We start from the raw sequence: 26,448 nt of genomic DNA on the forward strand, positions 1-26,448 counted from the left end.
GGAAGGGCCCGAATTACCCCGTAAACCGACCGTAGGATTCACGCCAATCCTCTGCAATCGAGAGCCAATCCGTAAATATCATCTGCAAGACCCGTGCACGTTCGTCCGTAGGTATAGGCTTGCAGGGATCAATGAAGGACATGTTCGGTAGCTTCTTGCAATTCCCTCATGACGGATGGAAACCATTCCACGACGGTTCCGAACACGTCGAAAGAACAAGACTTTGGGGAGTCTATCGATTGCCATGTACTCTTCTTGTCGAGCTCGCGCAGTGCCACTGGACCTTGAATTGGGATCGCTTGCGAGAGATGCCCAGCCGCGGACTTTTTTTGCTACGCAGTTCTTCCAAGTAAGTCACTCTTTTGCCCACACTGGTGAAAAATCCCATGACAGGGGCATGTTACTGGCGCTCCCGACTGTTAGACGGAATTCAAGTGAATTAATTGTCAACCAATGTCATTTCCCACTGCTCTTAACTTCTAAGAAATTCATTCGCCATTTGCAGACACATGTTATCCTTCTGTTCTTCAAGCCTAGCATAGCAGGCCTCTCTGATTCCCTGTTAAATGGCTTTTGCTTTGCTCTACTAGTAAAAGAGAGCCAACTGACTCGACCGTGTTCACCGAAGTCTATAGATAGAGATTGCTCTGCCCGATATTGTCGTTCCTAAGCTCCACAGATAAAAATATAGAACAAAGTCGTCCGTATTCCCTTCTTCTAGCCGTATCAGAATTTCTGACTCGCAGCCAATCATTTTATTGACTCTCGTACAGGTTGATGGTACCGTAGTCATCTTCGATTTGGAGACAAATGGCGTTGCGCGGAAACTACGGGGCCACACCAGGCAGATTCAGTCCTTGAGGTATGTGTTTCGTATCATATGCATGGCAAGTATAGTCTTTAGTTTTCCTGATTAGGCAATGTTTTCTTTTTTCGAGATGTGTGTGATTTGTTTTTGCGGTTTCTCGCTTTATTAAATATCTTCCAGAGGAGTTCAAGCTAGTCTAGTAAAGGCTGAGAGATAAGAATTATCTTGAAGCAGGAGATATATACTTTCTTTAGTGCTGGTACAATTACTTTGAGCAGTTTATTAAGCAGATTCCACTCAAGAATATCTATAACTTTGGTAAAACTGGCTTCCAACTGAAATTAGGAAAGAGTTAAAAAGTTATGACTATACAAGCTGTAAAAAATAATCTAACTAGATAGATAGATAAAATAATCTCAATAACTAAGTATATTATAGCTGATAGCTTTACTCTGACTCTATGCTTTATCCTTAAAGAGATATATCATCTTGAGCAGTAGTTAGACTTGTTAGGCCCAGCCCACGAAACCCGGCCCAACCCGCCAAGAAATGGGCTGGGTCGTCCAATAACCCGGCTTGGGCCGGGTTACTTCCCTGGATGGCCACGGGTCAACGGGTTAGCCCGCGGGTTGCCAAGAGATAAAATACAGTAAATATATTAGTTACCCACATTGATATCAATAAATTATGGTATTAAGGGACTGTATTCTATCAAGAATATACCAACCGCAGGCGCTGTAAAGTGCGCCTAACAACTAATCCATTGAATCAAGGCCTCCTCCTGGGAATCACCAAGCACTTTATTAGTGCTTGGGCAGGTTAATTAAGAATTTCTTCCCTGAATTCTAGCAAGTAGGCGTTTATAAGGCACATTAAATTCACGCGCCAATAGTGCGATTTTTGTGATTTCTCTGCTAGTATAGGCTATACAGGCCTCCTTGATACGGTTTTCGATTTCAATACATTTTGAAGCCATAATAGGGTTGTAGAATTGACAAAATAAATGATAAACTGAGGTCCTTTTTGGATACACAACAAGGAATAAACAACGATTTCCAGAAACCTTGTAGCAAGGGCAGATGTGAGAGGACTCGGCAGTTTCAAGGACATGTATATATTGAAGCAGCATCCTTGGGAAGGTTCCATATGTTATCTCATCACCCGCCCAAGGAAGCCTGGCACCTTACATGGTATACTATTTTGAACAGTAAAAACAAAATCATTAACTTCAAAATGAGGATTGCAAAAAAACAAATGAATACGAAAACAGAGCCCGGTCGCGCTTCAACTCGTACCATCATGGTCCATCAACATACAATACCCCTGCCTCCCACCCACGGCACCATACTTGACCAAGTCAAAATCAAGACTCTCGCCGACATCATGGAACCCACAATTCTTGTAAACCGCATACCCAGCCGGCGAAGCCTCCAACCACGCCGGTAAACGTAGATCCTTCGCTTCTTGAACCCCAGTCATCAGTAATTTGGTTCCGATTCCACGACCTTGGTACTCGGGAAGAACCACCAAGACTTGCAGGACTATATAATATTAATTAGCCACATCCACTCACTTGGCCAAAAAATGGATTCCATGAAGTCAAACTTGTGCGAGAAAGTCTTCCAAAAGCGTAGAGAAACTCACTGGCAACCGCTTTGCCCCCGATCCACTTCTCCCGCTTCTGCACGACCATACGACGATAATCCACATACGCCTGCGGGCATCTCGATCCCGGCGGCGGCGTAGTACTCTTCTTCAGTGCATCTTCCGTCGCTTTTATATGGGTCTCCGCATCGCGGTAGATACTCCACCACGACCAACCCACGATGCTTCCAGACTCATTATCTACGGCCTTTAGGAACCGAGCGTTGGGGTTGTCACGGATGGTTTGTTCAAGTTCTTTGGCCAAGCCTACAATATTTTCCTCTGGAGGGCCGTATATAAGCTTGAGGAAATTATCATCGGGGAAGGCATTGTTGTGAATTGTCGCCAGGACGGACGCGTCCGTGGGCAGGACGCGATGGAGTGATATGCGGTTGCTTCGGGACATGGGGATTGCAGTTTCTTTAATCTGAGAGGGATGCATGGACTTAGATTGTTTCACAGATTGTACTAGTGGAGACGATAACCCGTATTTCGGCGATTATGCTTGCTACCTACTAATTTAGAGCGTCAATGAAGCTAGCGGTAAGACGTGACGTTGATAGGCTCGGACTCTCCGGGACTCAGACATTCTCCAATATATGGGGACCCCTGCTCCCCAATTCCAAGCGTGCTATCAATTTACACGGATTTAATCGCGCCAAGAACAATTGAGGCCGGATAAGTTATGTTCCTCCACCGGGTAGATAGTCGCAATAAACAGTCAGGTCCAATAGACAGAGAATATGGATGAGGCTATGTTGTTTTCAAAATCAAAAGGGCACCATACTGGGTGCCTTTGAATTCGTGGGTACTGTGGGCAAGTTAAATCAAGTGGTTACATAGTACTAGATCCCAGTCTGTATGCCTCACACCGTGTAAATGGAGCTTGTGTATCCAAGTTACAGCATAAACTCCCCTTCTGTGTGAACTGAATACATCCCCAGTTGTGTATCATAAAACCTTCTTAGCCCTTTCAACTTACTCCCATCTATTGAGGTGTCGCATCCTCCTACACATATCTTTAGTAGGTGACCGGCCTACAGGCAGTTATCTTTATCTCATGCGTGCTGTCGTATAAAAATTAACCCTTTCCCCCGCAGATTGATGCTTTGACCTACAACTTTATATCGGCAGAAAATTAGTATCTTCTTTTGCTACTAAGTAGCGATTGCACTGTATAGGATTCCTGTGTTTCAAGCTAATACCGGCTGATAAATATTTTTAGCTTCGTGCTACAGCAGCTTATCCTTTGTTAAATGACGGCCTGACGGCCCCCGCGAAACCCTAGCCTAGTGCCGAAGAATAGCGGTTTATATACAAGCAATATACATTGTTGTAAGGTATACTAAGCGGAGGAATCTTTGCATTTCAGAGCCTTTATATAGGATTATGCTTTTTAGCCCATTTCCGATAAGGTCTGTCCCATCAGCCTGATGGTTTTCCTGATTGCTTCCCGTATGTACCGAATCGATAATGCCTGGTCAGCAACCGAATTCAAGCTACTACTAGATCTGCTTAAACCCGTGACACTTATGAAATTATAGCCCAAGCGGTTTTTGAATTTTGAATTTTATTCTTCATTTATTTTTCACTTTATTTTATTTTACTGAATTCTTGATTCAAGTGGGCGTGGCGAGCATCGGATGGAAGTTGATCCTATTCACATTAGAAGATAATATCATTTATATCTAACATGGCGATCTAACAAAACATCAAATGTAGAGAAGGATGAGAGAAATAATTCTATCATACAGGAACTGTGGGATTTTATATTGTAAGATTAAATCAACAGTGAATAAAGTAGACTTGGTGCCCCAGGCAGGATTCAGCCTAGGCCCTGACAGGAAGCGGATGAACTATTTTCGTAATTGATGTAATTGATGTATGCTAAAATAAAACCATTATATGCTAGTTGACGTGGGGGCTTTTTTCAATTGAGGCGCCTTCGCTTAACTGCCCCTTCCAAATCCATACACCTCAAGTGAATGGCACACAGACCACCAGCGACAGAGAATTATGAAATCCTGAACGAATTAGGTGACCCTGTATTCCTCTGTATATCTTGAGATGCGGCACAATTAACATGTACAGATAGGGAGTGGCAGTTTTGGAGTGGTGAACAGAGTCCATTGCAAATTGAATGGAGCTGTAAGTACAGGCCTCAGATCACAGATAAATACTACAGGGCTGAAATTGATGAGGGAAGATACTTTGCCGTAAAGAGATTAAATACAAAGGAAAATTAGAAGAACATGAGTTAATTAAAAATGAGATTAGGATTTTCTGTTCTCTGGAACATCCAAATATTGTCAGGTACCACGGTATGGACCACGCTAAAAACATCGAGACTGTATACATTTACATGGAGTACTGCGGTAAGGGAGATCTAAAAGGATTGGTTAATAAGAGGAAGCAAGCCAAAAATTTGATAGAGAAGCATACGTGGCGCATATTTGCACAACTGGTTATGGCGTTATACCGCTGCCACTACGGCACAAACCCGCCTGACTTTCTCAAAACCTCACCAGTTAATAGGGACCACATGATCCTTTATTGTGATTTGAAACCAGCGAACATCTTCTGCAAAGAAGATGAGACAGTAAAGCTGGGTGATTTTGGATTGGTAAAAGTTGTATTTCCCCAGACTTTCGCTACGTCCCACAGTGGCACAGGTTATTATATGTCTCCTGAACATCATCGCGGGAAGAAGTACACCTCGGCCTCAGATGTCTGGGCACTTGGCTGTACGGTATATGAAATGTGTCAATTATAACATCCGTTTGATGGTAAGACGGATAAAGAGATACTCGACAAAATATTAGATGGGAAATATAAACGCGACAGTCTACAAGTGATGTATTCTCCAGGGCTTATAAATCTTATTAATACTTGCTTATGCTCTGATCTAGAGTGTCAACCTAAAACTGTTGTTTTATTAAATCTCACTAATATACGATTATTTCAGATCAGAAAGTCTATTTTAAAGGCGTATGCATGGCTGAGGAGCACAGGATAATCCAGAAGAAATATAAAAAGCCTAAGAAGAGACTTACTGAGAAAACAGTCCTTAAAAGTACTCATAAGAATACACTAGTTAGGACTAGTGTTTCAAGGCCAGCTCCTAATCTAGATGCCGCATTTGATGTAGATGTATGGCTAAAATGGACACAAAATCTATGATGGTACAAACATGTCCCAAGATCCAAAGGATAAGGTCTGTCTGAGGCATATTTCAGCTCGAGTGTAGCTGGCTTTATTCGCCTAAATTATTTTGCCACATACTGACGTACAACATAAACATCTATAAAACTACCCAAGTCTAGAAGTCCAGGGCTTTGCTTGAAGCGGGGGGTTCACTCTACATAGATATATGTTAGTTAACAAAAAGACTGTTCTAACTTAACTAGATATAAGTCACACTTCTGAGTAAAATATAAATAGAGAAATGCTAGTATATATGATAAGACAGTTGGTAGTTGACACTCAGTTATATGTTTAGTTAGCAGATTATAGGATACTTAATGTTCAATCATACCTCGGCATTTTCCACAGAGTATTGTAGTATGAACCCATTTCTGCTACTGTACATAGTCATGGGACAAGCGACACTGGGTAAGCCTTACTAAGCTGTAAAGAAGAAGAGCGAAATTTCAGGCGGCTTTTATTATTCTTTCGGTTGTAATATGCTTATTTATTTTTTTTTAGTGCGGCTAGCATGGATTAGTTAGTACTTTCAGACTATAGTGCCTGGAAATAAACACCAGTGAAGAACTGTAAGTACGAATATACCAGGTATTCGAGAATCGACCGAGTCCTATATTGCCTTGTCAGGATCTCTGGTGAATATCAGAACTGTAGCGGAAGCTGTGTGTCTTGAGCAGGTCCCCACAAGCGCATAAAAGTACACACATATATCTACTTTAAGAAGATTTTTTCTGCCTCTTCCTATATCTGATACAGTTTAATATATTGCTTCAGTAGAGCCAGTCTGCTACTGAGAGGTGGGGTTCTCGTTTCACTTTCCGTTACTCTCGGCTGCCAGGCCGCTCACACCATCAATAACCTGTGACATAGAACTTGGGGCAGACATCACTGGCCATTCTGAACTAGGCCAGTGTCGTAGGTTATATTGAGGAATTTGTAGTATATGTGTTGGGCAAGTATTGAGAGTACAGCGCGTTCTGTCTCAGGAACGCGTCCATACGCTGGCCTGTCCGTCGCCCTTTTAGGTGAACCTCCTCGCAAAAGGACGTGGGGAGTGCCCGTCTCTGCCTTGATAGGACAGAGACATTGCCTTCCGCTTCCTGCATGTCATGCAAATCTTGCAGGCCTTGTGCTGCCGCACATCCCTGAAAGTCGCTGGAGATACTTTCAGCTTAGTGGCGCCCATCGGCTCCAGTTAACATAGTACATCGAATCAAGAATGCCTCCCTTAGATCAACCATTATTCTGGACGCCTTGCTGATTTCGTATAAGTACCTTGATGGTTTCCCTATTCGTTCAGCAGCTGTCTCGCTAGAATATTGGAGGTTAAAAATGCCATTGAACTTGGGCTTTGTGGCTAACATAGCATATTAATACGGTACTGTACACACAAAATTAACCTCGTACGGTAGAACTGCCACCTCCGAAGGACTCCCCAATTATATACCGTATTTCCCTGAAGAGCGGAAAAGAGGGTACTATTGTAATTCAGAGGAAGGCTGGTTGATATTATGCACTACTGCAGCCCTGAGGGAGTGCCAACAAGATGAACCCAAGACTTAGCGTAGTTCGATTGTCGATATCCTCGATTGTAATAGGATCCCCCACCTCTGATCTGCCGTTTTGCGTTGATAGATGACATGCCACCATACTGCTTTTTTCTCATCTGTTCCGCCTGTCACGTATACGAGTGGTCCTCCCAGGATAACGGACAAATTTCAGTTTCTATATCTACAAAGCGTTTAAATAAAGTGTCAAATATTAATTTTACTGCTCTACTAACTTATCCCTCCTGTTCTATCTATACTCCTTACATCGATACACAAGGGCTATTTATGGGTATTTCTGGGGCTTCACCGGTGTATCGCAGCGATCGTTGAGTTTCTGCTAGAATGTTGAGGGCACTCGGGCATTTTCGCTATGCAGGCACGTACAGCACAATTTCTTCTTATTGACCAAATCACTAGTATAAAGGCATGTTTCTATGCCGAGAACTACTCAATCCCTTTTTATGCAGTACTAGATTGTGAAGCTGTACATATGATTGTCTGATAACTATAGTTTAAAACATATTGTTTGAACTGTCAGTATTTGATCGTACATATATTTGCCCAAGCAGCGGTCGACAACAGACGCGAGAGGGATATAAACGAACTCAAGGGCGGGCAGTCTCCAGATAGAGTGATTCAACTTCGCCATTTTCCCTCCCTGTCAACGCGTCTGTAATTTTGAGCACGAAGAGAAGATTACCAGAGCTTCGTTAACATCTTCCTGCTGGTCTTTGCCTAAAGAGCGACCAGCCTCTATGATCAGCTCCTTGAATCCAACCTGTATATTCTCAACATCCCAAAAGGAGAGTGGCCACGGGAAACTCTTCAGATCCGCATGTGCTTCAGGGAGGTCTGGAAGACCCCAGAAATCATGATATTATTGAACAAAGGATTCTTTACTCTTGCATGAAGTTGCCAGCACAGTTTATCTACACCAGTACATCCCCTGAATTTATTGGCCCACAAGTGCCATCTTACGCAATTCACAAAAGCTAGGCGCTCATTCCCCATTTAGTATGTGTCGGTCTCGCTTGTAGCCTGCGATGACACGAGATTGGTATTCGACTAGCTGGTGGTTAATTCATTGCCAAGGACGTTACGGGGTGGGGCGACTGGGATGATGATTAGATAGACTTATAGCTCCCAATGTCCAAGTGTCAACCATGCGAATAGCCAATAGACAAATGGCTTATCCAGAAGCGCGCTACATTCTTAAGGGTCTGTATCCGATATTATTAGACAATCCAGTCTTTGTTTCTCAGAGTACGTTGCGAATCCTATAAAATAGCACTAAAGAACGTCAGGGTCGCGATCAATAATGCCGCTACTCCAGAAGTGTAGCTTCCCGCAGTAAGCCCGGCATCCAAATCCCTTGCAACAGCTGTAGTGAGTGCAGTGACAGAGATACTGATCAGGACGGCCAGCCCAGCAAGAATAAGAAGGTTTCTCTTGTGCCATCCATTGACCAGCAATAGTGCCAGAATACCTTCACCGCAGGAATCAGTTGCATCTAGAAATTGTGTTGTCTTTAGATGACTGCTAACGGTAAGCATGCACCTCTTTACTACCATATATTGGTTGGTACCTACCTGTACTGAGTAATCAGCCCTGACTCCTTGAGGAACTGATAAGAATCACTCTTTCCTTATAAGCTCCAATAGAAATCCAGCAACGCTTCTCTGTGTGCGAGATATCTTTTTCGTAATCGGAGCTCATGATGATATTCCTGGGCGTAATAAAAATAGGGATAATACTCAGGGCCACCCATCTTCGTGTTTGGACAAAGTGAGCCCAAAGTACATGACTGAAGCAATCCATTTTTGTTGAAACCAGCATCACATTCGCCGGATAGGAGACTCTCTTGTAGGTATTGTTCTATCGCTTTCTTCTCTAGATCGGCATTAACAGGTAAGACCATAACCTCGACTTCTTTCCCTTTCTGCTCTAGAAAAGGCGCCTAGCGGGAAAAGTCAGCCTAAAAGATACCTGGAAACATCGCTCAAGTAGCGATGGCTAAAAGCAGAGCGGCAATTATGGGATCTTCATGAACCCAGCATTTCTTGGAGATAGAAATGAATACCGCGACGACCTGGAAGTTGATCGAACGCTCTGCGCCAAGCACGAGAGAGCTGGCCCTCCACGAACAGATACTGACGCCTTTCGATTGTTTTCACGTCTCCTATACCGGCCAACCGCACGGCTCTCACGTCCTTCTCCATCAGCCTACGGGCCTACAATCTCCGCTGTTCATGAGGTACGACAACACTGCTCCTCGGAGCTCCCTAGGAGTGGGAGTACTACCACTCTTCCGACATCTGTACTCGTGGAGGTTTCTTTTCCCTTTCTCCTACTGGGTTTTGGGTTAGTTTTTCCCTCCATGCCATCAAAATCCTGTACACTTGAGGAAGTAGCTACCTCAAGGAACCGCAACATCGCGGGGTTAGGGGCCTGGGATATAGGGTTTCTGTTATGGGAAGAATTTCAGTATACTGACTCTCCTTTTATCACGGCAGCTATGTAGATGCGCCAAAGAGTCTATTCCATGTATATAAAGCTAGCACAGTTGTTGACACTCAGGGCTTACCCCCTGGCGGCCTTTGTCATTGGTGGAAACCGTACCCGTCACGAACTACGGCCGTTAAATAAACACCCCCCCCCCCTCCCTCCCTTATTCCCTGTCAAAAAATTATATGTGAGGTATAGAATGAGATTTCGGGCGCGTCTGTAGCTAATGGTCGCTTCGATCACTTATAAAAAAACCGTAGAGTACTTAGTTAACGTCATCAGATTATATAAAAGAGGGGGACGATAAAAAAACATATACGCAAATAAGATTTACTTCCAATTGCCAATAGTGATAAAGGGCAAAGAGGGAGAAATTACTTATATCCACCTATTTAGCAGAACTCTTAGGCATCCGACGCTTATCGCGTACGATGATCTCTGTGGGTAAGCCCTCTCGTAAGGAGCGGCGGGCAGTTTCAAACAAAGATGAGGCAGTGATAAGATCACTGAGCTTATGATATCCATAGCTATGCGAGTCGAAGTCAGGGTAATTTTTTGTGAGAAGATAGCCAACAATAGAGAGCCTTGCCTAGCTATTGTTATCAGAGACTGCTTCTACTGTCATTTGTAACTGGCCTGCTAAGTAGCTATCTTTTTGAGTCAGTAGGGTCGACGAATGACTTTCAGGCCCAATAACTCTGTCAGCATGCGGCACAAGCTTATTGAAACGCACGAAGTTTTCAGTGTATATAAATTTGTCGCAGGTAGTGACGAAGGGCTTGGATGTCTTATACTCCCCGAATCCGTACACTTAGTCCTGACTCGCGGATACAAGCGGCCAGCCGAGTGAAGTCACTATCGCTTGAGACAAGGCAGAACCCATTATACCGGCTAGAGTACAGAAGATCCATCGTGTCTATAATCATAGCAGAGCCGGTCATATTCTTACCGTAGGTATACGCGAACTGCTGGATTGGTTGGATCAATTGCTCAAGGAGCTTATCCTTCCAATTATATAGATTTGGTCTAGTCGAGTCCCCATATGCCCGCTTTGCATGAGCTGTACCACATTTCGCGATTTCAGAGAGTATGAAATTAACAATGGATGGCCGTGCATTGTCCGCATCAATGAGAACCGCGAGTTTAGGAAACCTGTCACCGACCATGTCTGTGGACGTGTATGAAGTGAGACAGTCAGATCATGATTAACACTCGAGGCGCGTCATTTACGCGAAATATTTCCGAGCTTTACTACCATCACGTGTATGTATCTAGGGATCAGGTCTGTAGAGATATACATAAGTCATGACGGTGTATATACATAATTGATTGTCAAGGGTGGGTGGGGTATGGAGGTGGTAGAAGTAACTGCCTAAGTAGTACTAGTATAGACCACGTGTACTGACAATACAAGTGCAACCTCAGTAAACCCCTCATATTTCACGAGTACATAAGTATTACCTCCCACATAACAATCTCTCTCATATCGCCTTTGCATACAAGATCAGCATATCAGGCATGGACTCTGCTCTAGCACAAATAGCAGATAACGACCTTGGCCTTGAACAGCTCGATCCAGACGGGAATGTTATTCTGCTTGTTGAAGGTCAGAATGCAAGACGGTTTCTTGTGTCATCCAAGGTTCTCACTTTGGCCTCTCCAATGCTTGCAAAGTTATTCAGTTCCAATTTCTATGAGGGTGAGCAGATCGCAAGTTCACACCGCCCCACGATACCCCTACATGGAGACGATCCGGCTGCAATGAGGACTATATTAGAAATTCTTCATTATCGGGAGCCAGAGCAGGTTGATCCAATGGATGCAGAGAGACTCGCCGTACTTGCTATTAATTGTGATAAATATGATTGCATTAAGGCGCTCCGGCCCTGGATTATTAACTGGTTTTATGGTTTTCCATCTCTTGGAACTGCAGAGGAATATGGCTACCTTCTTCTTGCTGCGCACCTTTTTCGTTCTGCAGAGCAATTTACCGGAATATCTGTGAAGGCCCAGACCCGACTTTCTCCTGATTTCTTTGTTAAGTGGGAGGTTATAGATATGCTAAGGTTTTTACCTGACGGAGTCCGCAGTAAGGCTCACCTTACACTGTTAGAGCAGACTGTCTTACAATCAACAGGTGATTTGGCAAATGGGATCGAGAAAGTACTATATCAGATACATGAAGAACTACAATCCGTGGAAGGACGTTTAAGGGCTGACCAAAGGTGCCACGCAATGCAAGGCAGGATCTGCATGATCTGTGGAAGGACTCACCCGATTTCAGCACGAAAATGCCATCCCTGCGGCAACAGTGACTTGTATATCAAGCACTGTACCAGTGATTACCGAGTAGCAGAATATTTCAATGCTTTACGAAAATCAAGTCTCTGGCCGTCTTTAGAACCGTTCCAAAATTGTTCTGCAGAGGAAATCGCACTATATATCTCACATACAAAGTCGTTTCTGAGGCACAGTTGCGAGGCTGAATCTTCCTGTCCTCTCCACTTGGAATTCGACTTACTACTCAAAAGGGTTAATGGAATTCTCGGCAGAGTCAAAGGATTAAGCCTTTACCCTCTTCATGGGACACCTCTAAGAGATGAAAGAACATGAATGATGAAGCTAATTCACAAAGGGTTGAAAGTTAAGGGACTACAGAAAAGTCTGAGTATTTTGTTACTCATGAATAGTATAGGTACTACAGGGCATGTGTGTGTGCGTGTGTGTGTGTGTATTCATACGTCCGTTTAGTTAGTGACTAATCTGCTGTCAGCCTTGCCCCCTCATCTAGAATGTGATCTCTTTCATCTTACTACAGCATTGACCACAAGCCATCACTGATCATGGTATTGCCCCTGACATCAGGACTTTGTGGATTAATATTAATAGAGAAATAAAACTATGCCAGAAAAGAAGCGTACAATATCAACATATCAGCCCAGCGTGGGAAAACGACAAAGACGATCCCCAGTGTCATCAGAGACTGCAAACGAGGAAGCGAGCTCCGATGAAGTTGAGCAGATATCTCCCGAAAGTATCACAATAGCTATATTCTGTGCCCTGGTATATGAGGCTGTCGCAGTCAGGTACACTTTGGATGAAGAGTATTCCTGTCGCCCCAAAGGAATAGGACCCAAAAAATATGTTTACTCTTTTGGAAGGATTGCTGAGCACAAGGTGGTTATAGCCCGGCCTCATCAAATGGGAACAATCGAAGCCGCCCATTGTGCAACAGCAGTTAGCCAACAGTTCCCAAATGTCCGACTCGCATTGATGGTTGGAATCGGCGCCGGTATTCCAAACCTCCCCAAGCATGACATCCGCCTGGGTGATCTCGCTATCAGCATCCCTCAAGACGGACATCCTGGTGTTATTCAATATGACTTTGTAAAGTACGAGCAAGGTGGTGTTGCTCAGAAAGGATACCTTAATAAGCCTCCACCGATTTTAATAAGTGCGGATGGGTCATTACAGGAAGATGAATTGATGGAGAAACATCCACTGAAAAAGATTCTACGGAAGATTACCAAAATCCCGAAGTTTGCTCGGCCTTGTACAGATGATATCCTGTTCGATATAAATTTCCACCATATCAACGAGGGGTCCGATTGCAGTGAGTGTGTGGCTTCCAGTGAAAGAAGGATCTTATTGCGCTCTCCACGCTCGGATCACCAGCCTATTATTCACCGGGGCCTTATCCTGTCGGGAAATGGTGTTGTCAAGAACCCCCAGGGCCGAGATGAGTTACGACGAGGTTATAGCAACGCAGTTTGTTTTGAGATGGAGGCTGCCGGCATTATGGATGAAATTTCCTGTCTGGTAGTGCGAGGCATTTGCGACTACGCTGACACTCATAAGCAAGATAGCTGGCATTATTACGCGGCTGCTGTTGCGGCCGCCTATTGCAGGGCTCTTTTGTGCAAGGTTGATAGCCAAGAGGTAGAAGAGACAAGGAGCATGAGGGAAGTAATCAAGGATACGAAGGGCTTGATTGCAGAGGTTGATAAACTTCGTGACAGACAGAGGCACGATATATCCCAATCTATATTCAAATAATCTGGCAAACTAACAGTACCAAGTTATACTCAGAGCGTCGTCGATAATATAGACCAGAATATTATCTTTAAAAAGCTCCATCCAATTAAGGAGGCCTCTTTTGACTCTTATATGGAAGACGATGAAGGCCAATGTCTTTCTGGAACCCGAACTGAGATTCTAGCACAAGTGTCACAGTGGGGGCTTTCGCTCTCAAGCCCATATATATTCTGGTTAAATGGTATGGCTGGAACTGGAAAGTCGACAATATCACGAACACTGGGTGCATTATTCAAGGGGAAAAAAATCCTTGGAGCAAGCTTTTTCTTTAAGAGAGGCGAAGGTAACCGGGGAAGTGCAAAACGACTTTTTGCAACAATTGCATGGCAACTACTGGCCAAGTTCCCAGAACTCGCGGCCAGTATCAAGACAGCGCTCAATAATGACCCTGATATTTCCGTAAAGTCACTTAAAGAACAGTTCGATAAGCTTGTGCTCAATCCGCTACGTGATTTAGAAGAGAAAGGCCAACGCGATGAATGCATAGTACTAATTATTGATGCACTGGACGAGTGTGAATCTCCAAAAGATATAGGCTCTATTATACAGCTTCTACCTCGATTGAAACAGCTCGAAGCAATACAAATACGGATATTTTTGACCAGCCGCCCAGAACTACCGACCGTTCTAGGATTTAGGGAAGTTGAAGAAACAGACCGTCAAGATCTTATTCTTCATGAAATACCCGAGCCAATAATTGCACATGATATAGCCCTGTTTCTGACTCACAGGCTTTTGGAGATCAGGAAAAAGCACTTACTTCCAAACAGCTGGCCTAGAGATCAAGATATCCAGAAGCTTGCAAAAACCGCAGTTCCCCTATTCATTCTCGCCGCCACCGTGTGCCGTTTTATTGAGGATATGAAATGGTCACCTCAAGAGCGTCTGAGCGAATTTCTTAGAGATCCGGCAACAAAATCTGCTTCGTTGATGGACAGAACATACTTACCAATATTAACCCAGCTTCTTACTGGTCAAAACGATAACGAGTCACAACAGCTCAAACAGGAATTCCATGGAATACTAGGTGTTATTATTGTGCTTGCCAGTCCCCTTTCAGTCAACGCGCTTGCAAACCTCATTGGGAAACCTATATATCTAATACAAAGGCGAGTGGAGGTATTCCGGTCGGTGCTTAATGTTCCAAGTGATTTAGATATGCCAGTCAGACTTCTGCATTTATCATTTCGAGATTTCTTAATTAGCACAGATGGTGACTTCCATATTGACGAGAAGGATACACACGCGAAAATAGCGTTGCATTGTCTCCGGGTTATGGAAAATCGGCTTATACACAACATCTGTGGCCTAGCAAGCTACGGTACAGAACGCAAGGATATCGACCCTCCGGTTATTAAGCAGCACCTGACAGCTGAATTGCAGTACTCCTCCCGCTACTGGGTGTATCATCTTGAACAGAGTGAAGGTCATATCTCTGAGTTTGAAGTTCTCTCTTTTCTAAAAAGGCATTTTCTTCACTGGTTAGAGGCATTAACTTTAATTGAAAGCATATCTGATGCGGTGGAGATGATAGATACACTGAAGTCAAGCACATGGGTAAGTCTCTTTAAACCTTATAGCTAAGCAGTGGCTGATTTATATTATAGAGATGTATTAGTACAGAGTTTTCTGACTTTCTGTATGATATAAAAAGATTTACTCTTCAGAATACTTATATAGCTGGAATTGCTCCACTTCAACTCTATGGCTCCGGGCTGGTATTCGCACCTGCCCAAAGTATTGTGAAAATGATATTTTATAGCAAAATATTGAAACATATACAAAGACTGCCAGTCATGGAAAATTTATGGAGTCCAAGCTTACAGACGCTCGAGAGTCATTCAGGTTCAGTCTTTTCAGTAGCCTTCTCGCCCGATGGGCGCACTCTGGCGTCAGGCTTGGATGACAAGACTATCAAGCTCTGGGATACCACGACTGGCACAGAGCGCCAGACACTCAAGGGTCATTTGCTCTTGGTCAATTCAGTGGCCTTCTCGTGCGATGGGCTCACTCTGGCGTCAGGCTCCTACAATACTATCAAGCTCTGGGATACCACGACTGGCACAGAGCGCCAGACGCTCAAGGGTCATTCACATTCGGTCAATTCAGTGGCCTTCTCGCCCGATGGGCACACTCTGGCGTCACGCTCCTACGACGGTACTATCAAGCTCTGGGATACCATGACTGGCACAGAGCGCCAGACGCTCAAGGGTCATTCACGTTCGGTCGTGTCATATCTGGACGAACCCGCTTCTAATCCCCTAGTATCTTTGTCGAATACTTGGATCGCTTTAGGAGGCGAGAACCTATTGTGGCTCCCTGCTGAGTATCGTTCATTCTCTTGTCATGCAGTCAAAGACGCTACAATTGCTCTCGGGTATCTGCGTGGTCAGGTTATTATAATAGGATTCTATACACAGTAGGTTAATGTTCTTTATATTCCACTCCGGTTTCTTATTTTATAATTTCTTTGCAAAAGAAGGGCCGGGGATAGTTGAGGTTTATATACAATTCTTTCCTGTAAATAAGAACTCTCCAATGATTTCTAGATAATTTCATAAATAGCTCACCGCTCATTCTTAGTCTAGAAGTTTCCATGTCAAGGGACAAAAGCCGAGATCTGGGTCATGTCATTTATGTAACTAATATTATCTGTTATTACAGTACACTGCCTGACACGGAAGAATTGTTATTCCATTCCATTCCAAATTCAGTTTAGCTTGGTTTCGGCTTAGGGTTACTGAAACAATCAAAGAGTAATAGGTGGTGACTTCAGTTTCCAAACACCCTGTACTGTTGATTTTTATATAGGCCGCTGAGACGATAATTGGCGAGCACTTACTGTGAGGCATCTCATCTGCCTGGGCTGGGAAACAATTCTTTGGTTAGGGGGATTAGGACATGTGCTTAGTATAGTATAGTACTGATATGATTTGGTCCTTCGCTGGGGCAGTGTTGTAGAGAGGATGGTGGGGTTGGCAGCCTCCAGGCTTTGTTAGCCGTACGCCTAGTGATCTCAGACCTAGGTCATAGTTCTCTCTAAGCGAAGCATAAGATGAAGGCACGGAAGTGCCCTGTCAGAGTCGGTAGCCATATCTTCTCCCAGGTATTCTCTCCAATATTCTCTCTGATAGTATTTTTACCACACAGCCGAGATTAATCAGCGTATTTGCCAGTACAAGCTGGTAGTCTAGAGCTTCTTTCTCTGAGAGATCCTTGGTAGAGAGTCTTATCAGGTCTGCTACGCGTCTTTGCTTCTCCAGCTTGTGAACGACAGATTCAGGGCAATATTCATTGTTATTGACATTAATAAAAGACAGGTCATGCTGCTTATTTTTTTCCTTTATGTCAATTGTATTAAGTAGTATTAAAAATTTTCTTTTCTAATTTTATCTTTATATAGCATAGGCTAGTCTCAGTCTTAGCCTTAAGTTCTTCAATCTTTGTGCCTGCTGTATTCTTGCTTAATCTATAAAGCTCTTTCGCTTCTGCAGCTAAAGAATCTCATAGTCCTTGAAGATAAATTATTTCTGGATAAGATGAGATTGAAGCTCTTTATGTAGATGTAAGATTATCAAAGTAGGCTGGTGCATGAGAATCCATATAATAACTCTGATAACTGAGGATATTTATCAATATATTCTCTGAAGGTATTCCAAGAAATACTGTCTGGACAAGGCACTGGACTCACTAGTTTATATACTTCTGGAAGACACTGGCATACACATGTTCCATAACTTACTGTAGAAATGGAAGTGATGCAATATCTAGGGGTTTAATATGTTAACAGCTGTTCAGTAATGTCCAAATAGATATATAACAAAATAGCAGTTCAAATAACTTACTGTTAACTGCTTTATCTCTGCCTTGCTATAGATTGTACGGTCTTGTAGCCCGAATCATACCAACAGCCAAACTCAGCCATTAGAGATAATAAAGATATATATAATATTTCAGTAGCTTTATATCATACATCCTAGTCCTATACCCAGTCAAGATAGGTTATTAATATACTGGAATATTTAATTTGTCCTTATAAAATTTTATACAGTTAGAGTGTTAAGAAGTAAGTATATAACTGGAGAAAACTTTCTTGACAGAATAAATATTACTCTTAAATATATTATCAATAATTGCCATAATAATAACAAGTATTATAATATTAAATACTGACATTTTTACTTCAGATATCAGAAAAATTTTACTGTAATCTTATTAGCTTTAGTAATAATTTTTCTCAGTAGAATACTTACTGCTTAGGCTTATTATAGTAATCTTTTGTGTATTTCAGATCAATCTCCATTACTAAGTGGTCACGGGGGCTATAGGGATTTAGTAACAAGATTAAACTTATCTAGCTATAGCAAAGGATTTTTAGGTCCTTGCTTATTATATTCTAAATTCCTAATCTGCTTCCTTGTCTCCATTGTTATCATTATTACCACAGCTATAGAAATATGAAATATTAGTCTGCTTATTCCTTTCCATATATACTAATGTCCCTGGCCGACTAGCAGTATAAGCGGAAATAAGGAGAAGAAAGGCTAGCTGGATAATTTACCTGCTATCAGGATGTAGCATTATATCTAGTACCTAGTGATGATAAAGCACCAGATACAAGTTATTAATATTCATGACAGATTTGTCTCTGACAGACAGGTCCAGTTTATATAAGGAAACCAGGGTCCCAGTCATATACTAGCCAGTAGTTAGTGGATAGAACAGGGAGAGACATTGATGGATTTTACATCATTGATGTCACTGTAGTATTTGGTATAGAGACTGCGGCTAACAGCTTGGCAATACAGCTGATATTATAGTCTCTAGTATTCATGTAAACTGCTGAACTTTTTTATTGTGTAGTTATTATCTATTTCAAGAAGATCATGACATCTTCTTTTCAGGCAGCCACAAGAAATTCTAGTCATTGTTCCCTGAGAAAGTCACAGTACCTGATATTAATCCTCTGTAAGCATCCTATGAGCTTACTCTAGTACATGGAATGAGTTCTCACTTTGTCTACTTATCCTTAATGCCTTTAATATTATTCTTTGTCGCTTTGCTATATTGTTTCTGAGAAATGCCTGTATTCACTAGGTCTCAGCAATGTTGCCGATAGTATTCTGGGCCAAGGATACTCTTTTTCCTGAAGCCACAAAGAGCTGCAGTACCCATAGCGGAGATTCCTTATTAAAATATGATTTTGAGGGAGAAGGGGCAGGAAGCCAGACTGGCTCTTTAATTTAGAATAAATGTCAAATATAAGAGAAATCAAATGGAAGACAAAAAGAGAAAAGCAAAATCCTTAAAAAATATAGTACACAGGAAATAAAAATTAAGCGAATGAAGAGAAAAATATTAAATGTTAGGAGTAGTCCTTAAATAGAAGGAAATATATGTATAACCACTTAGAGTAGAGTATGAGTACCATAATCATCAGGCGGCCGTTATGCATGGTGAAAATCCTGGAAGTGCTCATGATATAATTGTAATGTGTCCTGAGCAGACTGAATAGAGGGCGAGTTGATCAGGGAGCGCTCAGGAAGCCTGGACTGAGTAGGGATGAGCGCACCATGAGCGCTCACTGAGCACTCAGTGATCTAGGGTGAGCACACCCACGTGATTAAAGCTGACTAACGTGGATGCGAGATGCTATTGGGTACAAAGGGTGCTTAAAACGGCATCGACAGGCTGCCGTTTTTGGCCGCCATTTTACCGTCAACCAGCGTTGGGATGAAATATATATAAGGATGTTTCTATATACCCTATATATAACTGACACTGTACAGGATCCTCTAATTTATTATCTTATGGTAGTAATCGTGCTGCTGGAGTGCCCAGTTTAGATATAGAATCCCGAGAGTTATCCCTAGTATAAGCTTTTCCTTTCTTCGGCGCCATTCCAGTTGAAATTACTATCAATTCCTTGGGAGGCAATTGAATAGACAAAACAGGTGGCTCCAAGCCACTTATTCTCAGCTCTAAAAAGAAGATATATAAATCTCATAACCTGTTGGCAAGGCACATTTCTCTTGTATTCAAGGGGCTCAGGTGAGTTGTTTATCTAGGTGGGTGACTAAGCAAAGGTCACGTGAACATACCGAACGTGGTACAAACGTCCTCGTTATTTCCGCTCAAGCCCAAGTCGGATAAAATAGAAACGAATACGACAACACAGCACCACAGGTATGGAGAGCGAAACCACGCATAGGATTCGCTCTCGCAGAGCACATCAGAAGTCTCGGCTCGGTTGCAAAAATTGTAAGAGACGGCGTGTAAAAGTAAGTATCCGTTTGTATTTAACATCTCTCCTCCCTTCCCAAAGTTAGGGGACCTTTTTCCCTTTTCTCTACGATCGCATACCCTCGTTACATGGAATGGAAGCCTCACCATGTGGACATTCCTACGTTCTCTCATTTGCTTCCATCTAAGAGGATATGAACCGGTAGATCAGCGTTTACCTCGGTATGCCACTTACACATCACAGTGTGACGAGAAGAAGCCATCCTGCACCAATTGCTTGCACCACTCCATTGACTGCGACTTCTCGAGATCCACTCCGACATCCCTATCACCATCAGCGCCGGCTGCCTCACCAGCCCGTCATCGGTACCGCTTCAAGGAATCCAAGTATCAGTCTCTCGCATCATCGTCACCCAATGAAGGGGGCCAGAACGCCGACACGAACTCCGTCGCCGTCCAATGTAATCTTTCAGCCAGCGACAGTAGTGCGAGAGGGATTTCATTTGCGGATCTTGAACTCTTTCATCACTATACTACGTCGACCTATCGTACGTTATCGGAAGAGTCGATAGATTCACATCGAGTGTGGCTCATTCACCTCCCGCAATGGGGTATTTCTTTTCCATCAATTCTTCATTTACTCCTGGCCTTGGCAGCTCTGCATCTTTGTCATCAGCAACCAGACCTGCGACGCCAGTATGTAATGCAAGCAGATGACCATTTTACATTTGGAGTCCGATCTGTTACTGCCGTTTTATCGCAGCTCAACTCCGAGAACTGCCAACTGATATATATGTCGGCCGTTCTAATCTCCCTGGTGTATTTCGGACACGGTCCCCGCTCTGGTGAATATCTTGTTTTCAGCGACCAAGGAAGAGCTGAATGGCTAGTCCTCATGCGAGGGGTTCGCTCCATACTGTCATCGAAGCGTGATGAGATCTTCTCGGGTATACTCGAGCCTCAGTCGGACGATAGCATTCAACATGTCACCTCCGAACTACAGGCTGAATTGCTCAAACATTGTACTCACATTGCCGAATTGAAAGCTTTGATCGACGCGCAGGCCGTTGGCTCCAACAGGGACTTGTTCATCCACGCTGTCAACGCCCTGCCGGAAACGTTTGAGGAAGTCTACAAGATGCGAAGCGCCGGACGAGACGGTGTAGCTTTGTTGCCGATGGTTATAGGTTGGATATACCGACGACCAGAGCCGTTTGTCGTACTTCTGGAGGAAAAGGAACCGCTAGCGCTCCTTATATTGGCTTACTGGAGTATTTTATTAAAATATATGACCACGTCTTGGCTTTTTATCGGCTGGGATGAGCATGTTATCAAGGGCATTCGGTCGTCTTTGAACGAAGAGTTTCTTGAATGGATTCAATGGCCGGAAGCCGTGATCAGACCACGCGGCTAGTAGCTTATCGTTGTAATAGCGCAGATAAGCTTTCTTGCGACTGTTCTACCTTTAGTGTTAGACTAGGTAGCCGGACCCTAGATGCGTCATGCATGCAGATATGAGGCAATAACCACTTTGATAAGGCACTAATCTTATTTACTGTTGGATCTAATCCCCGTCGGGTACGGCTCACAATGTGACTCTGATTATCACCACAAATCTTCCTTACCGGAGCTTTGTTGTTACCAATTTTAATCGCCCTTCCACCTAGCATTTATATCGAAAGGCATACAGCGCGAAGCTCACATGCTTCCCAATGGCCCTCATATCATTGCCCAACAGTCAGGTGGTTACCCATGAGGCGTGGAAATGGTTACGGAGCCAACATAGGCTATCTCAGTGGACTGGGCTTCTGCCTACTCCCCTAGTTGAGAGTGGCTACCACTTGGTCGGCCAAAGCCCCTGGGTCGCGCAATTACCATATGCGTATCCAGTGATAATAGAACGCTGTTCTACATGGGAGGCTACATGGTTCTGGCTTCTACCGGTTGGGTGTCTACCAATGGTACGATGTGGTAAGTTGTCGTCGATCTCGATAGTAATTCACGAGTTCTACAGTACAATGACTGATATCACAAGGACCACGAGTGCGAGGATCGCTCCGAGATCAGGTACTGTTCTGCACAGTCGTCTGCTAGACAAGATACCAGTGTGTGGATCATATCAAAAAATATATCTACGCCGCAATTGCTTTACCACCGTTCCCCAAGATCCATTTACCTTAACAGGAGCTACTCTCCGCTTCAACTTTGATCCCGAGCAGAATCTCCCGGATGCAACATTGATCGACACACTTGAGAAAACTGGACTCTGGGACCATATCCGTAATTTTTCGACGAAAGGTCTTTCCGCGACCGGGGAGCCTCTTCTTGGTCTTCTAATGTCTTCACTCCCTGCACTCTCAGCAGGACAGCTGCAACTACTACTGTTATCACGTGCACTCGTTCACGCACGGTCTACTCTGTATCTGGAAATCCATGACACTGAGACGCATTATGCACCGGGTCGCAAACCTATTCTTCTACTGGATGAAGCCACCTCTGCTATGGATCCGGATACTGAAGCGGTTCTGCAGGAAGTTATAGAGGAAGAGTTCACCCGCCAAGGGCACACAGTGACCATTGTAGCTCATAGGGTGAGTAGCATGGTCAAGTACTTCCGAGACGGCGTCGACGCAGTCGTCTGGACAAACGAAGGGAGAATCGAGAAAGTGACACATACTCACAAGGCTGCAGGATTTGAGCTCGAGGAGGGTAGTGAAGAACGTAAAGGATACAACAATACTAGGCCTATAATTTACACTTATCTAGAACTTTCGCCCTCACCAATCTTTGCTTGAACTTTTGGACGAAAACTAGCATACACATTGGCAGAATTCATATACATCTTGTAAACAAGCATACATGCTAATCAGCCAGTGAATTAATACCCAACATAAACCACAAAAGTCTATAATACTGAAGAAGAACAACCCCGTAAACCCCAAACACCAAAACACGAACCCCAACCCTCAACACCTCTGATACCCCTTAACCCCCGTCAAGGGCACCCCATCCCTACCCCCCTCCCCCATACCAGCACACAACCTCCCCGCGACCCCCGCTCTCCTCGCTCTCTTAATCAGCAACCCAGGATGCCAAACCACCAAAACCCCCACTGAAACAGCCATCAAAGACGCATCAAAAACATAAATATACACCTCCTTCTGATTCAAATCACTCTTCACAGCCCCAAACTCCACCAACCTTACAAAATTCCTCACCATCAAACACGCACAACTCCCGTAAATTGCCCACATATACTCCCTCCACCCCAATTGAGGATTCTGCTCCACAATCCACGTTGGCTCCCTCCCCAACCGCTGATGAAACGCCCAGGCCACCCAAACAAACAGCAGAAACACAACGAGCGCAAACACCAAGCCCACGAGCACGACCTTGCGTCCTATATCCATGACCTTCGCATCACCGGTAACCTGGACGCCTGCGCCTCCGAGCTGAGTAAAGAAGCAGATTACGTCATTGAGGACGAAGATGACGGTTATTTTCTTTGTTCGCATGGGGGAGAGGTGTTCGGCGTCGAAGGAGCGGATTATGCGGCCGAGCACCATGTAGATTGTTGCTGCTATGAAGGTGGGGGCGCACAGGATGAGCATTTGTTGAAGGGACCAGGAGTCGATGGCGGTTGTGCGGTTGTGGGACCAGGCACGACCGTAGTAGCCAAATGCTTCGCCTTTTGGGGGGATTTTGTTAGTTGTATTGGTTGGTTGGATTGGGGAGAAGGGGTTGTAGGTGCAGGTACGTACATATTCCGCCAAGTATTAGGGGGATGAAGTAGGCTGCTTTATAGGGGAACATGAGGATAATGTGGATGACGGTTATTATGCCGAAGATGGCCACGAAGGCGTAGCCGGCTGGTTTGGATGGGTTGTAGGGGTAGAAGTCGACCCAGGGGGCTGATCCGTTTACGCCGGGGTGGAAGGTGAAGTCCATTTTTTGAGATGGTGACAGGATATTCCAAGGATAGAGAAAGGACTGAGAAAGGGACATGGCATTCCTTCCAGGGGATTAGAGCCCAGTCTCTACTTTATAGCTTATCTGGACCATGTCGTAGACCATATGTACAAGAAAAACGAGGATATTACCGGATTAGGGAATTCTGGGCACGAATACGAGTGGAGCCCCCTGTGAAAAAGCTTAACGCAGGGATTGGTGGAGAAACCCTAATTTTAGCTATGCTTGGATGCGGTTCCTGGTGATGAGTTTCAGTTCCTTTCGGTGGGTCCGTTCATGATTTTGGCGAATGGTGCTTTGTGCCCTCGTGTAGACTTGCTTGTGGCGTGGGATTTTGATTCATCGCTGCGTCTCTGGCCGTGGATATGATACTTGGCTGCATTGGCTTGTACCATGAGGGATTCCCCGATTCATTGCTGCCTGCTTTCATTTTTCAGTTAGCTGCGGTTGTCCTATGTCGTTACTGTTGCTTCTGGCCTATCAGTGGCGGCGTATAGAAGATCACATTCAACACTATCAGATTAAGTCCGCGTCATGCAATTATCTAGACACGCTTATTGAGGCATAGTCTCTCGTCCCATGGCCATTGGCTCTAGATAGTGGGATCAATTGTGGTTGATCGTGGGGCAACGGCTCCCATTCATTCACAACACCTCATCTACCAATAATAGTAACGCTACATCAAGCATAAATCTGCTAGACAATCCATACTACAATGTCCCACAATGACACGCACCAATCAGGCTTCGGTTCTACAGGACTTACTTCGAAACGCGATCAAAATTCAATGGAAAAAAAATAGTATTCTAATCTAGTTTATGACGCTGAAAGTGCACAAAGTAAGGAATCTATCGTGGAAATCATGCAGACTTGCCGAAGACCTTGAAACGGTCCTCAATCGGGGCGAAAACCTTCTCGCCGGGCTCGGAGGTGGGAGTTCCGAAGACCAGCTGGGCATCGAGTTTCCAGGAGGCGGGCAGGTTCCAGGTCTTCTGGATGTCAGCGTCGATGAGAGGGCTGTAGTGCTGGAGGTTGGCGCCGAAGCCTTCGGATTCGAGGGCGGTCCAGACTGCAAGGTGTTAATATGGTTTCCATTATGAGAGTGAGCTTTCTCTGAGTATAGACATACCGAGGAACTGGGACATAGCGTTGGACTCGAGGGCGAAGGGGTCGAACTTGTCGGCATAGATTGCGAACTTCTCCTTAATGGGGGCGAGAGACTCATAGTCAACGAAGAAGAGAACCTGTAGAATTAGATACACATTAATTGTCCGTCTCAGCAGTAAAGCGGAGGGCGTAATTGGACTTACAGTTCCGTAGCCGGCACGGAAAGCTTCAAGCTTGGGCTTAGTGTGGTTCTCGTACATCTCCTTGGGAACCTGGCCGGCGGCAACAAGGCCCTCCATGGCCTTGATGGCGATATCCCACACCTTCTGGTGCTCTTCCTTCAGCAGGAGAACGACACGGGAGGTCTGGGTGTTGAAGGAGCTTGGCACATGGAGGACAGAGGCCTCAACAATGGACTCGATGGCGGCGTCGGAGATAGGGCTCTCAGCCTTGAGACCGTAGTAGGTGCGACGAGCCTTAACCAACTCAAGGAGAGTGGAGGTGGCAGCGTTCTTGAATTCGACCTGAGTGGAGCCCATTTTGACGGTATTGGCGGTGATGAAAAGGCAGGAAGTGTGGAAGATAGATTGGTAGCTGTGGTAGTCTTTCGTAGGAAGCTGATGAGATAGAAAGGTCGATCAGCGAGGAGATTTGGATTTTATATAGCCCCTCGTGCAATCGCCCTATATTTGGCACCCCGCCATTAGTTTCCATCTCCATAAAATTCGTAATTCTAATAATTCTGTCCCTACACCCCGATGGCCCCATCATCAGCCAATCATATTGCGGGAGCCAAAGCAATCTGGTGAGCTTTGTAAGCCCACTGGGGAAATTTATAATCCGCCAGAATATTCCTCATTGGTGGAGCGGAATTGAAGTCCCATTGCTTAGAGAGACAGTGCGGAATTACGGATTACCGGGCTTTAACCAGTAGCGCCCCCGAAAAAATTCCAGAAGTATTTTTCCATTGAGTTTGATTGATGTTGTCAACATCTATTGTATTCGGAATACACTCGTAATTCTATGGCCAAAGATATTAATGCACGAGGCTCTGAATTCCTGAATCTCTTGCCTCTAGTCTCACTACTAAATACTGCTCAATTTGACACATGTATCAATAGTCAAAATAGGACAAGTGAGGTCAAAGATGGTCAGGGTGATGGCTGACTAATGTGGCGTTTCCTAATTCTGAAATAGTGGTCATTTTGGTTGATAGATCTCATAACGCTGAATGATTTGGTCTTAGGTATTAGAATCGGGACGCATCACCCTTCATAGGACAATCCACCTGGGGTCCTGCTATACACGAGATCTCTCGGGCTA

The 26,448-nt window shown here is 44.2% G+C and overlaps 8 protein-coding genes across 8 annotated transcripts; 4 read left to right on the forward strand and 4 right to left on the reverse strand.

The window, feature by feature from the left end:
• Positions 1–1,927: 1,927 nt before the first annotated feature.
• BDW43DRAFT_269477 (GNAT family N-acetyltransferase) lies at positions 1,928–2,893 on the reverse strand. Its single transcript, XM_032041235.1, has 2 exons — positions 2,453–2,893; positions 1,928–2,349 (listed from the first exon to the last, which is right to left on the reverse strand). The coding sequence occupies exons 1-2, from the start codon at positions 2,856–2,858 to the stop codon at positions 2,093–2,095; spliced, it is 663 nt and encodes a 220-aa protein (XP_031902556.1). The 5' UTR covers positions 2,859–2,893; the 3' UTR covers positions 1,928–2,092.
• Positions 2,894–10,099: 7,206 nt separating this feature from the next.
• Positions 10,100–11,000, reverse strand: BDW43DRAFT_318111 (NYN domain-containing protein; the record flags this gene model as incomplete). The annotated part of the gene is made up of 3 exons (XM_032048649.1): positions 10,581–11,000; positions 10,331–10,504; positions 10,100–10,300 (listed from the first exon to the last, which is right to left on the reverse strand). The coding sequence occupies exons 1-3, from the start codon at positions 10,875–10,877 to the stop codon at positions 10,100–10,102; spliced, it is 672 nt and encodes a 223-aa protein (XP_031902557.1). The 5' UTR covers positions 10,878–11,000.
• Positions 11,001–11,182: 182 nt separating this feature from the next.
• Positions 11,183–12,496, forward strand: BDW43DRAFT_269478 (uncharacterized protein). The gene is made up of 2 exons (XM_032041236.1): positions 11,183–11,800; positions 11,849–12,496. The coding sequence occupies exons 1-2, from the start codon at positions 11,230–11,232 to the stop codon at positions 12,322–12,324; spliced, it is 1,047 nt and encodes a 348-aa protein (XP_031902558.1). The 5' UTR covers positions 11,183–11,229; the 3' UTR covers positions 12,325–12,496.
• Positions 12,497–12,612: 116 nt separating this feature from the next.
• Positions 12,613–16,229, forward strand: BDW43DRAFT_309054 (uncharacterized protein; the record flags this gene model as incomplete). The annotated part of the gene is made up of 3 exons (XM_032046632.1): positions 12,613–13,710; positions 13,801–15,363; positions 15,642–16,229. The coding sequence occupies 3 exons, from the start codon at positions 12,613–12,615 to the stop codon at positions 16,227–16,229; spliced, it is 3,249 nt and encodes a 1,082-aa protein (XP_031902559.1).
• Positions 16,230–19,994: 3,765 nt separating this feature from the next.
• BDW43DRAFT_318115 (Zn(II)2Cys6 transcription factor domain-containing protein) lies at positions 19,995–21,688 on the forward strand (the record flags this gene model as incomplete). The annotated part of the gene is made up of 2 exons (XM_032048650.1): positions 19,995–20,087; positions 20,294–21,688. The coding sequence occupies 2 exons, from the start codon at positions 19,995–19,997 to the stop codon at positions 21,461–21,463; spliced, it is 1,263 nt and encodes a 420-aa protein (XP_031902560.1). The 3' UTR covers positions 21,464–21,688.
• A 787-nt stretch (positions 21,689–22,475) lies between these two features.
• On the forward strand, positions 22,476–23,013 carry BDW43DRAFT_269481 (uncharacterized protein). Its single transcript, XM_032041237.1, has one exon. The coding sequence runs from the start codon at positions 22,551–22,553 to the stop codon at positions 22,842–22,844; it is 294 nt and encodes a 97-aa protein (XP_031902561.1). The 5' UTR covers positions 22,476–22,550; the 3' UTR covers positions 22,845–23,013.
• Positions 23,014–23,015: 2 nt separating this feature from the next.
• On the reverse strand, positions 23,016–23,997 carry BDW43DRAFT_309057 (RTA1 domain-containing protein; the record flags this gene model as incomplete). Its single annotated transcript, XM_032046633.1, has 2 exons — positions 23,016–23,737; positions 23,811–23,997. 2 exons carry the CDS (start codon positions 23,995–23,997, stop codon positions 23,016–23,018), a joined length of 909 nt encoding a protein of 302 aa, XP_031902562.1.
• Positions 23,998–24,878: 881 nt separating this feature from the next.
• BDW43DRAFT_309058 (Nitroreductase-like protein) lies at positions 24,879–25,664 on the reverse strand (the record flags this gene model as incomplete). Its single annotated transcript, XM_032046634.1, has 3 exons — positions 24,879–25,087; positions 25,148–25,262; positions 25,329–25,664. The coding sequence occupies 3 exons, from the start codon at positions 25,662–25,664 to the stop codon at positions 24,879–24,881; spliced, it is 660 nt and encodes a 219-aa protein (XP_031902563.1).
• Positions 25,665–26,448: the final 784 nt, after the last annotated feature.

Source organism: Aspergillus alliaceus (genome assembly GCF_009176365.1).
Source record: "Aspergillus alliaceus strain CBS 536.65 unplaced genomic scaffold BDW43scaffold_11, whole genome shotgun sequence".
Lineage (NCBI taxonomy): Eukaryota > Fungi > Ascomycota > Eurotiomycetes > Eurotiales > Aspergillaceae > Aspergillus > Aspergillus alliaceus.

Bases quoted from the DNA above. Each gene is read 5' to 3' on its own strand.
- BDW43DRAFT_269477 (XM_032041235.1), bottom strand. From the start codon at position 2,858: ATGTCCCGAAGCAACCGCATATCACTCCATCGCGTCCTGCCCACGGAC. The intron at 2,350-2,452 runs GTGAGTTTCTCT...AATATTATATAG, and splicing joins CGGGGGCAAAGCGGTTGCCA to TCCTGCAAGTCTTGGTGGTT.
- BDW43DRAFT_269478 (XM_032041236.1), top strand. From the start codon at position 11,230: ATGGACTCTGCTCTAGCACAAATAGCAGATAACGACCTTGGCCTTGAA. The intron at 11,801-11,848 runs GTAAGGCTCACC...TACAATCAACAG, and splicing joins TTTACCTGACGGAGTCCGCA to GTGATTTGGCAAATGGGATC.
- BDW43DRAFT_269481 (XM_032041237.1), top strand. From the start codon at position 22,551: ATGGATCCGGATACTGAAGCGGTTCTGCAGGAAGTTATAGAGGAAGAG.